General features: G+C 35.6%; 1 protein-coding gene across 1 annotated transcript; it reads right to left on the bottom strand.

Moving 5' to 3' along the window:
* Positions 1 to 4,174: 4,174 nt before the first annotated feature.
* On the bottom strand, positions 4,175 to 4,704 carry LOC118853600 (40S ribosomal protein S13-like). Its single transcript, XM_036763752.1, has one exon. It carries the CDS (start codon positions 4,681 to 4,683, stop codon positions 4,228 to 4,230), a length of 456 nt encoding a protein of 151 aa, XP_036619647.1. The 5' UTR covers positions 4,684 to 4,704; the 3' UTR covers positions 4,175 to 4,227.
* Between the last annotated feature and the right edge of the window lie 6,652 nt (positions 4,705 to 11,356).

Genomic DNA, 11,356 nt, shown 5'->3' with positions numbered 1-11,356 from the left:
TGTCCATGCTGACAGCAGTTATACCCTGACTAAGAGCTCACAACTCAAGTAATTGGGTGTGGACATGAGTAGGCAGTGTAAAAGGACTCAGACTACAGAATCTTTCTTTGGTGGCAAAGAAGATCAAAACACATGGCCAGAAGAAGTCAACAAAGTCAAAGATCCTACGTCAAAAGCCTCCAAGAAAAATATGAACTGGTCTCAGGCCATGAAAGAACTTAAAAATGATTTGGAAAATCAAGTAAGAGAAGCATGGGAAAAATTGGGAAAGGAAATGAGAGTGAGGCAAGAAAATCATGAAAAACAAGTCAATGGCTTGCTAAAGGAGACCCCCCCCCCAATACTGAAGACACTAACACCTTAAACATAGACTCACCCAAATGGCAAAGGAGCTCCCAAAAGCCAGTGAGGAGGAGAATACCTTGAAAGGGAGAATTAGCCAAATGGAAAAAGAAGTCCAAAAGACCACTGAAGAAAATACTACCTTAAAAATTAGATTGGAGCAAGTGGAAGCTAGTGACTTTATGATAAATCAAGAAATTTTAAAACAGAACCAAAAGAATGAAAAAAAAATGATGACAATGTGAAATATCTTATCGGAAAAGCCACTGACCTGGACCTGATCCAGGAGAGATAATTTAAAAATTATCGAACTACCTGAAAGCCATGATAAAAAATAAGCCTAGACATCATCTTTCAGGAAATTATCAAGGAAAACTGCCCTGATATTCTAGAACCAGAGGGTAAAACAGAAATTGGAAGAATCCACTGATCATCTCTTGAGAAAGATCCCCAAAAGAAAACTCCTAGGAATACCGTAGCCATATTCCAGAGTTCATAGGTCAAGGAGAAAATATTGTAAACAGCCAGAAACAAACGATTTGAGTATTGCGGAAACACAATCAGGATAATACAATTTCTTGCAGCTTCTACATTAAAGGTTTGAAGGTCTTGGAATATGATATTCTGGAGGTCAAAGGAGCCAGGATTAAAACTAAGAATCAACTGCCCAGCAATACTTCGTATAATACTTCAGGGCAAAATATGGATTTTCAATGAAACAGAGGACTTTCAAGGACTCTTGATGAAAAAACCAGGGCTGAATAGAAAATTTGACTTTCAAATACAATATTCAAGAGAAGCATGAAACATTAAACAGGAAAGAGAAATCATAACTGTTTTGTTTACATTCTTAAAAGGAAAGATGATATTTATAACTCATGAGACCTTTTTCAGTATTAGGGTAGTTGAAGGAAATATACTTATATGTAGACAGAAGTCACAGGGTGAGTTGAATAGGGAAGGATGATATTTAAAAAAAAATTAAGATGTGAGAGAGGATTATATTGAGAGAAGGAGAAAGGGGAGATAGAATGGGGTAAATTATCTCACATAAAAGAGGCAAGAAAAAGCTGTTGTAAAGGAAGGGAAGAGGGGGTAAGTGAAAGGGACTGAGTGAATCTTGCTCTCATCAGATTACGCTTAAGGAGGTAGTAATATACACACTTAATTGGGTATCTTACCCTATAGAAAAAAAGGGAAGAAGGGCATAAGAAGGGGAATTGATAGATGGGATGGCAGATTGGTGGAGGAGGTAGTCAAAAGCAAACACATTTGAAAAAGGACAGGGTCAAAGGAGAAAACTGAATAAGGGGAGACAGGATAGGATAGAGGGAAATGTGGTTAGTCTTTCAGAACATGACTATTTAGCTGAAGGGAATATGCATATATATATATATATATATGTTTATGTATATATATAAGTGAATGTGTATGTATGTATATATCTATGTGTATATATATGTGTGACACAGGGTGAGTTGAAGATGAAGGGAAGATATCTAAAAGAAATAAAATGAAATTAAGGGATGAGAGAGCATCATACTGAGAGAGGGAGATAGGGAGAGATAGAATGGGGTGGATTATCTCACATAAAGGTGGCAAGAGGAAGCAGTTCTGTGGGAGGAGGGGAGAGGGCAGGTGAGGGGGGAATGAGTGAACCTTGCTCTCATCAGATTTGGCCTGAGGAGGGAATACCATACATACTCAGTTGTGTATCTTACCCCACAGGAAAGAAGAGGGAGGAAGAAAAAAAAAATAAAAGGCGGGGGATGATGGAGGGGAGGGCAGATGGGGGTGAAGGTAATCAAAAACAAACACTTTGGAAAGGGGACAGGGTCAAGGGAGAAAATTCAATAAAGCGGGATGGGTTGGGAAGGAGCAAAATGTAGTTAGTCTCTCACAACATGAGTATTATGGAAGGGTTATACATAATGATACACATGTGGCCTAGGTTAAATTGCTCGACTTCTTAGGGAGGGTGGGTGGGAAGGGAAGAGGGGAGAGAATTTGGAACTCAAAGTTTTAAAATCAGATGTTCAAAAACAAAAAAAAGTTTCTGCATGCAATTAAAAAATAAGATACACAGGCAATGGGGCGTAGAAATTTATCTTGCCCTACAAGAAAGGAAGGGAAAAGGAGAAGAGAGGGGAGGGGAGTGATAGAGGGGAGGGCTGACTGGGGAACAGGGCAACCAGAATATACGCCATCTTGGAGTGGGGGGGGAGGGTAGAAATGGGGAGAAAATTTGTAATTCAAAGTCTTGTGAAAATCAATGCTGAAAACTAAATATGTCAAATAAATAAATTTAAATTAAAAAAAAAAAGAACATGACTATTACGGAAGTGTTTTGCATAATCATACATGTATAACCTGTATTGATTTGCTTGCCTTCTCAAGGAGGGTGGGTGTGGAGGGAAGAAGGGAGAGAATTTGGAACTCAAAGTTCTAAAAACAAATGTTAAAAAAATTGTTTTTACATGCAACTGGGAAATAAAACACACAGGCAACAGGGTATAGAAATATATCTTGTCCTAAAAAAAGTAAGGGGAAAAGGAATGGGGGGGTGACTGGGGTGATAGAATAGAGGGCAGAATCAGGAAAGGGGTTATTAGAATACATTCCACCTTAGGGTGAATGGAATGGTATAGATGGGGAGACAATTTTAAACTCAAAATCTTGTGGATATGAATGTTGAAAACTAAAAATAAATTTAATGATATTAATTAAAAAAGAAAGAAAAAAAGAAAAGCAACTTTTAATGATTTATGAGCTCTGATCAATACAATGACCAAGAGAAAAACAATGATAAAATATGCTTTCATTTTCACTTAAAATATAATAATTTAAAAAGAAATTCTATTACCAGGTACATATCAGATAACTGAATACAATTGATTATCCTGGTTTTAGGCGAACACTATAGCTACTATTTTCAGCCATAGTCTAGGCAGATGCCATAGGTCCCTAAATTGATATGTGCAACCTCAGAGGCTATCTTGTTCACACCTCTCCTTTTACAGATGAAGAAAGGGAAGCCGAAATATGTTAAGTGACTTTCCCAAGGTCAAAGAGTTAACAAATAGAATTAGCTGTGAGTTTAATCAAGGTTATCTGATGCCCCATACAGCATCGCTCCCCCCCACCCCCCCATTGTACTACACTTGCTTCTATAGAGGATCTATTTACTTGATAAACCAGTATCCTTTTTATTTTATTTTTGGTGTGGCCACACTATATTGCCTATCTGAATAAGTCATAGGTGACGTTGTATTGTTCCAAGAGTAAGCTAATCCAAAATATATTTTTTACTTTTCAGAAAAAGAAACATTTACATATTATATAAATATCTTCTAGGTTAAGAAAAACCTGGTTCATTTGCTCCTTTGATATTAAAGGGATGGAATAGTAGCTGCCAAGCTGAGGATGTTGCCTTAATGATTTGCAGATTTAAATGCAATTATTTCTTAATAGCGTGTTTCTTACATCCTTTGTCACTGAGCTCCCAACTACCTACTCCGATTCTTGCACTCAGTCTTGGAACTCAGAATTTACTTTTCAAAAAATCTAGCATATGAGCCAAGAAAAAAAGCAAAACATAAAAAAATACACCTTAGCAGTTGTAAAAAAGATTTGGAAGTGCCTGAACCAGCCTTGTAGTATCCTCCCATCCAGGCTTTCATCCTCTTTCTTGACGTCATCTGTCAGCTGTCAACAGCATCCCCTCAAATGTGGTAGCATCCAGTCAGCAGCAATTTCAGAACAAATTTATTTCGTTGGCAAGGACAAGGATATGCACAAAATAAAGGGTAAATCATATTTTTGAATCTAATTCTTTTTTTTTTTCAGTTAGACGTGACTTTATTATTTTAGTACACAAACCAAAACTTATGCAACCAGAGCAGAGGCTGTGGATGATTCATATTTCCAATTGGGTGGGAGCACTCTCTTGGTCTTGTAGTACCGAGCCAGCCGATGAATTCGGCTCTCGTTCAGAATCAGACGGAATTTAGAATCCTTATCCTTTCTGTTTCTCTCAAGATGCTTTCGAACAGCAACAGCTTTCTTGATCAAGTGATAAAGATCTTCAGGAAGATCAGGGGCAAGTCCCTTGGACTTTAGAATTCTCAAAATTTTGTTGCCAGTTACAAAGCGTACTTGTGCCACGCCATGAGAATCCCTCAGGATCACACCGATCTGGGAGGGCGTCAGGCCCTTCTTGGCCAGCTTGTAGATCTGCTCCTTCACGTTGTCCGAGGTGAGCTTCAGCCACGTGGGCACGCTGCGGCGGTACGGCAGAGCAGACTGGGACAGGCCCTTCCCGGGAGTGTGCATGCGACCCATGATGGCGACGATCTGGCAGGGAAAGAGAGCTTTGAATCTAATTCTAAGAAGACGGTGAAAGAGATAAAGATGTCAAGGGAAAGAAAGTGAATGAAAGAGGAAAGAGAGAGAGAGACAGATAGACAGACAGAGACAGAGACAGAGACAGAGCAAGATATAGAAAGCTACCCTAGACTAATAAGTCTTCATGTCCTATAGCTCTATAAATCCTTGTAAAGGCAAGCAGTGAATGGGAAGATCTTTCCCGCCCATTCACTGGGCTTCAGGGGTAGGGCTCTCAGGGTCCTGGAGAGAGTGGCTAGGACTCGAGTCAATGGTAGGCACCTGAGTTCTAGTCCACATGATGACATGAAGCCTGTGGTGGGAGGAGCTGGCTGAATGGTTGGAGCAGAGCTAAGAGGCAGTTGGTGAGAGCAGGTAAGAGCTGAAGGAGAGAGGAAGCAAGTCAGCTAGCTGCAACACTGCTTGGAGATTGTGGCAGAAGCAGCTGTGATGGCAGTAGGCACTACAGAAAAGCAGGACTTTCCCTGAAGGAGACTGGAAAGTGCTGAGCATGGGCTTGAGTCTAGTGGGTGGTCTTCTTGCTGGAGGGCCCTGGCATTGGCGGGGGGAAGCACTAGTATGGCTTGGCTTGCTGCCATAATGTTTTTCTGTGGCCTCCTGGTAACTATTGTGAGATGGGCATACTGGTTTTGGATGGTCTTGCCAGGATGTCAAATTAGGGACACTGGTCTGTGGGTCTCCTACTTCTGAGTTTCAATAAATGCTTTAACTCCTCTGCCTTCTACTTAGAGAATTCCTTATATCCTGCGATTCTGGACCATTCAGGCATATTCATAGTTATCTTTGAAGTCATGAATTCTGCCTTACTGATATAGTCCTATAGCCCTGTAGTCCTATAGGTCAGAGAATACATATGTTCTTTCTTTCAGGACACATTAGAGTAATTAGAATTCTATACTGAAATGTATTGTGAATGTTTTCTCTTTTTAAATTAGCGTTCTTTTAACCCTGTTAATATTTGTTGTTTTTTCTTTAAATCCAGGTGTTATAGACTGACCAATAATACAATTAATTAGTTAAACTTGTAAAAAAAAGGCCTTCTGCAAGGTTGCTGTGACAATTTTCCCTAGTACAGAATGAATACTGTTAATTTAGCAAATTAAAATATTTGAGAAATTTTAAAAAAATCGCAAATAAGCCCAAACTCTAAGCTGGGCTGATAACTGAATGAAGCTCAAAATGCCTATTGTGACTAAGAAATATCTGATATATAAAAGATAATATAAATAAAAGCGAATATTTCATTCATCACTGTCAGACTACTGGTCACACTGATGTCCAAGTCTTCCATTTTTTTGTTCATTTATAGTATTTATAAGTGTTATTTTGATTCTTTTAGCTGCATATAACTAATTATATATGTATGTATACATACATATAGATAAATATGTTTGTATGTATGTATATATGTGTGTGTATGTATGTGTATATATGTATGTATGTGTGTATATACATATATACATGTATATATATAAGTATTATGTGTATGTATATGCAAACATCATTTTTTAAACTTTATTATATTTCATTTATGTGGTTTCTCATTCTGTTGATGCAGTCAGATATCTCTAGATGATCATTATGAATTAATGTGTTCAAAGGAGACATTGCTCTGTGGCTCCCCTTCAGTTATGTTATACCGGTTTTTTATTTGTTTATTTTCAGCCTCCACTAAAGTCCTAGTTCAAAACCTTATTTTAATATAATGATTCTTAAGGTTCAACGAAGCTAAAAAGGCTTTTTTAACTCTTTCCCAATCAATCAGGCAAAGAAAGAATAGCAATTTGTTAGTGCCTTCTGTTTGTTACTTACTATGTTAGTCACTGGGGACACAAAACATCAATGAAGTACAGGACCTCAAAGACATTATATTTAATAGACTAAACCACATAAGTACATACAGATTGCATACAAAAAAATAAATAGAGTTTTACTACCAACTGGAAGGACCAATAAAGGTCAATTTTAAGAGCTGGCTCTTCAGTTATGTCAAGATGGAGAATTAGGAGCAACCACAAGTTGTAGTCACCCAACATTCCACTCTAAATAACTTCAAAATATTGCCTCAAGTCAAATTTTGGCACACCAGAGTCAAAAAAGTTAGGGTGAGATTTTTCTGTCCCCCCAAAAAAAATCTTTAGGAGATAGTCAGGAAAAATCTGGGACTTGTGTGGAAGTCTGTCTGGAGTCCACATGCAGCAGTTGCAACAGGAGTCACAGTAGCAGAAGCAACAGTAGCTTTGGATACTCACAGCCCAGAGATGGCAAGGGGGTAAGGTGATTGGTCAGAAACAGACTATAGGAGCCCCATTGCTAGCACTGGGTACATCTGACCCTGATAGACAACTCAAAACACAAACATCCATCGGAGAGAATTCCTTGAAAAAGCAGAATTGCTCACACTATAAAGGATGTACCAAAATTCACTAAAGAAATGAAATCTTTATAAAGTGGAAATTGGCAAATGAACAAAGAGGTACAGAAGCTCAATAAAGATAATAATTCCTCAAAACTTAGAAGTGTGTAAATGGAATCTGATCACCCATTGAGAAATTAAGAAACAAACAGAGTCATAAGAATGAAATAAAATATAAGAAAATTTGAAATAACTCATTGGAAAAACAATGGACTTGCAAAGTGGATAAAATAGAAATAATTTAAGAATTATTGGATTACCAAAAAGTCATGATCAAAGGAGAAAAACAGTATATTTCAATAAATTATCAAGGAAAATTGTCCTGGTATCTTAGATCCATAGGGAAATAGAAATTGAAAGAACCCACCATTCATGTCCCAAAAGAGATCACCAAAGGAAAACTCACAGGAATAAAAATTCCGAAGTGCCTGTGTCAAAGAAAAAAATATTTCAAACAGCCATAAAGAGCAATTAAAATCACAGAGTCACATTCAAAATCATGATATTTAGCAGCTTTTACTTTAAAGGAGTAGAGGACTTGGAATATGATGTTTCAGAAGGCAAAGGAGCTAGGATTACAATCAAGAGTAACTTATCTAGGAAAACTGAGTGTAATCTTTCAGGAGAAATATATTTCTAATGGCAGAGAGGACTTTCAAGCATTTTTGATGAAAAGGCCAGAGCTGAATAGAAAACTTGACATTCAAACACAAGACTCAAGAGAAGAATAAAAAGGTAAACATAAAATAATAATCTTATGGAGTTCAATAAAGTTAATCCATTTACATTCTTCTATGGGAAGGCACATGTAACTGTAAGCACTTAACCTTTGTATCATGATTGGAGCAGTTAAAAGGTACTTTTAAAAACAGAAGGAATGGCTATGAGTATATGGTGTCATAATTATCTAAAAAAAAACTTGAAGGGGTGAGAAAGAGGGATTCACCATTAATTTAGGTAGAATTGTAATTTTTATTATATTAGCTTGGTCCTCCAATTAGCAACTGATGTTTATCCAGTTTAGATCTGACTTTGTGTGAAAAAATATTTTGTACTTGTGATCCTCAGTTTCTCTTGGCAGGTAGACTTCCAAATATTTTATTTTGTCTACAGTAATTTTAAATGGAATTTATCTTTCTATCTCTTGCTGTTGGGCTTTGATAGTAATTTAAGAAATGCCCATGATTTATGTGGGTTTGTTTTATATTCTATAACTTTGCTAAAGTTTTTAATTATTTCAAGTAGACTTTTTACTTGATCCTCTAGGATTCTCTAAGTAAATCATCATATCATCTGCAAATAGTGTTAAGTTAGTTTCTTCTTTACCTACTCTAATTCCTTCATTTTTTCTTCTCTTCTTGCTAAATCTAACGTTTCTAGTAAAATAATAAGGGTGGAGATAACTGACATGCTTGATTCACCCCCAATCATATTGGTAAGGCTTTTAGCTTAAACCCACTACATATTATGCTTGCTGAAGGTTTTAAACAGATGCTACTTATCAATTAAGGAAAATCCCATTTATTCCTATGCTAGTTAGTGATTTTAATAGGAATGGGTGATGTTTTATTTTCAAAAGCTTTTTCTGCATGTATTGAGATAACAATATCATTTCTATTAATTTTGTTGCTGATATTGTAGTTGTGCAGATAGATTTCCTAATACTGAATGAACCCTGCCTTGTATAAATATCACGTGGTCATTGTGTATTGTCTTTGTAATAAGTTGCTGTAATTTCTTTGCTTAATTTCATTTAAAATGTTGGCATCAATATTCATTAGGGAAATTGGTCTATATTTTTTTTTCTCTGTTTTGGGTTAGGATTAGGGTTACTTTGTTCAGGTATCAAGTCCATGTTTGTATTATACAAATAATTTAGTAGGACTCCTTCTTCACCTATTTTCCCAAATAGTCTATATAGTATGAGAATTAACTGTTTTCTACATATTTGATAGAATTCACTTGTAAATATCTGGCCCTGGAGAATTTTTCCTAAGGAGTTCATTGATGGCTTATTCAATTTCTTTTTCTGAAATGGGGTTATTAAATATTTTATTTCCTTTTCTGTTAATCTGGACAATTTATATTTTATAAATATTCATCCATTTCATGAAGGTTGTGAAATTTATGGGCATAAAGTTGGGCAAAATAGATCCTAACTATGCTGTAATTTTCCTGGTTATTGGTGGTTGAGTCATGTTTTTCAATTTTGATACTAATAATTTGGTTTTCTTCTATATTCTTTTTAATCAAATTATCCAAAGGCTTATCTATTTTATTGTTGTTGTTGTTTTCATAAAAGCAGCTCTTAGTCTTATTTATTAGCTCATTAGTTTTTTTTTTAATTTCACTTTTATTAATCTCTCCTTTGGTTTTCAGTGTTTGTAATTTGGTGTTTAATTGGGGATTTTTGATTTGAGCTTTTTTTTTAGCTTTTTTAGTTTCAGGTCCAATTCATTAATCTCCTCTTTCTCTTTATTCATGTAAGCATTTAGAGATATAAAACTTCCCCTATGAACCATTTTTACTGCATCCCATAACTTCTGTTATGTTGTCTCCTTACTGTTTTTCTCTTGGATGGAGTTATGGATTGTTTCTATGATGTGTTGTTTGAATCACTCATTCTTTAGGATTAGATTAGTTTCCTATTAATTTTGGTCTATCTTTCCATGACCCTTTATTACATATAATTTTTTGTTGCATCATGATCTGAAGAGGATGTTTTTAATATTTCTCACTTTCTGCATTGGATTTTGAGGTTTTTAAGCCTTAGTACCTAGTCAATCCTTGTGTAAGTGCCATGTACCATTGAGAAAAGGCCATATTCCTTTCTATACCCAATCGTTTTTCTTCAGAAGTCTATCACATCTAACTTTTCAAAAGTTCTATTCACTTCTTTAACTTCTTTATTGTTTCTTTTATGGTTAGATTTATGTAATTTTGAGGGGGAGAAGTTTAGGTCCCCCACTAGTATAGTTTTGCTGTCTATTTCTTTCTGTAACTCCCTTAACTTCTCCAAGAATTTGGATGCTATACCACTTGGTGTATGTATGTTTAGTAATGATATCACTTCATTGTCTATAATACCTTTTAGCAAGATGTAGTTTCCTTTCTTATATCTTTTAATTAGATCTATTTATTTTGCTTTTCATATGTTTAAAATCAGGATTTCTACTCTTACTTCTTCTTTCCTTCAGCTATAGCATAATATATTCTACTTTAGCCTTTTGTCTTTAATATGTGTGTATCTCTCCACTTTCAACGTGTTTCTTATAAACAGCATATTGTAGGAATATTTCTTTTAATCTGAGGCGGGGTGTGATAGAAGAGAGAGCAGATTGGGGGAGGGATAGTCAGAAGCAAAACACTTTTGAGGAAGGATAGGTTGAAAGGAGAGAGGCAATAGAATAAATGAGGTTGGGAATAGGATAGAGTGAAATAAATAATAGTGAAAACAAAGTCAAGTAAGTTTTTCTGATAAAGTCTTAATTCTCAAACATATAGAGAACTGAGTCAAATTTATATTAATAAACACCCATTGTCCAGTTGATAAATGATCAAAAGATATGAAGAGTTGTTATGTGAAGTATCCAAAGTTATTTACACCCACTTGAAAAAAAATATTCTAACTCACTTCACTGGAGTAATGCAAATTAAAACAATTCTGAGGTGTAATGTCAGATTGGCTAATAGGACAAGAAAAGTAAATGACAAATGTTAGAAGGCTTGTGGGCAAAATTAGACATTAATGACTATTGTTGGAGTTGTGAATGGATTCAACCATTCTGTAGAGCCTAAAGGGCTATAACCCTTTAACCAAGCAATAACACTGCTAGGTCCGTATGCCAAAAAAAATTTTTAAAAAAGAAAAAAAAGACACATATGTACAAAAATATTTATAGCAGCTCTTTTCTTTGGTTAAATAATTAGAAATTCAGGAGATGCCCACCAATTCAGGCATGGCTGAACAAGTTGTAGTATGTAATTGTGGTGGAATAATATTGCACTAGAAATGATGAGCAGGATACTCTAACAAAAACATCGAAAGATTTGCATGTGCTTATACAAAGTGAAATATACTGTGCAGAAAGTAACAGAAATATTATAAGATGATCAGCTGTGAGTGACTAAGCTATTATCAGCAATACAAAGATCCAAGACAACTCTGAAGGACTTATGATGAAAATGGCTAAC

The sequence above is a fragment of the Trichosurus vulpecula genome, chromosome 6 (genome assembly GCF_011100635.1).
Source record: "Trichosurus vulpecula isolate mTriVul1 chromosome 6, mTriVul1.pri, whole genome shotgun sequence".
Classification (NCBI taxonomy): Eukaryota; Metazoa; Chordata; class Mammalia; order Diprotodontia; family Phalangeridae; genus Trichosurus; species Trichosurus vulpecula.
The sequence above is the reverse complement of the archived record's forward strand: the minus strand, read 5'-3'. Positions and strand labels throughout refer to the sequence as shown.

Excerpts from the sequence above, each read along its gene's own strand:
- LOC118853600 (XM_036763752.1), bottom strand. The coding sequence starts at position 4,683 with ATGGGTCGCATGCACACTCCCGGGAAGGGCCTGTCCCAGTCTGCTCTG.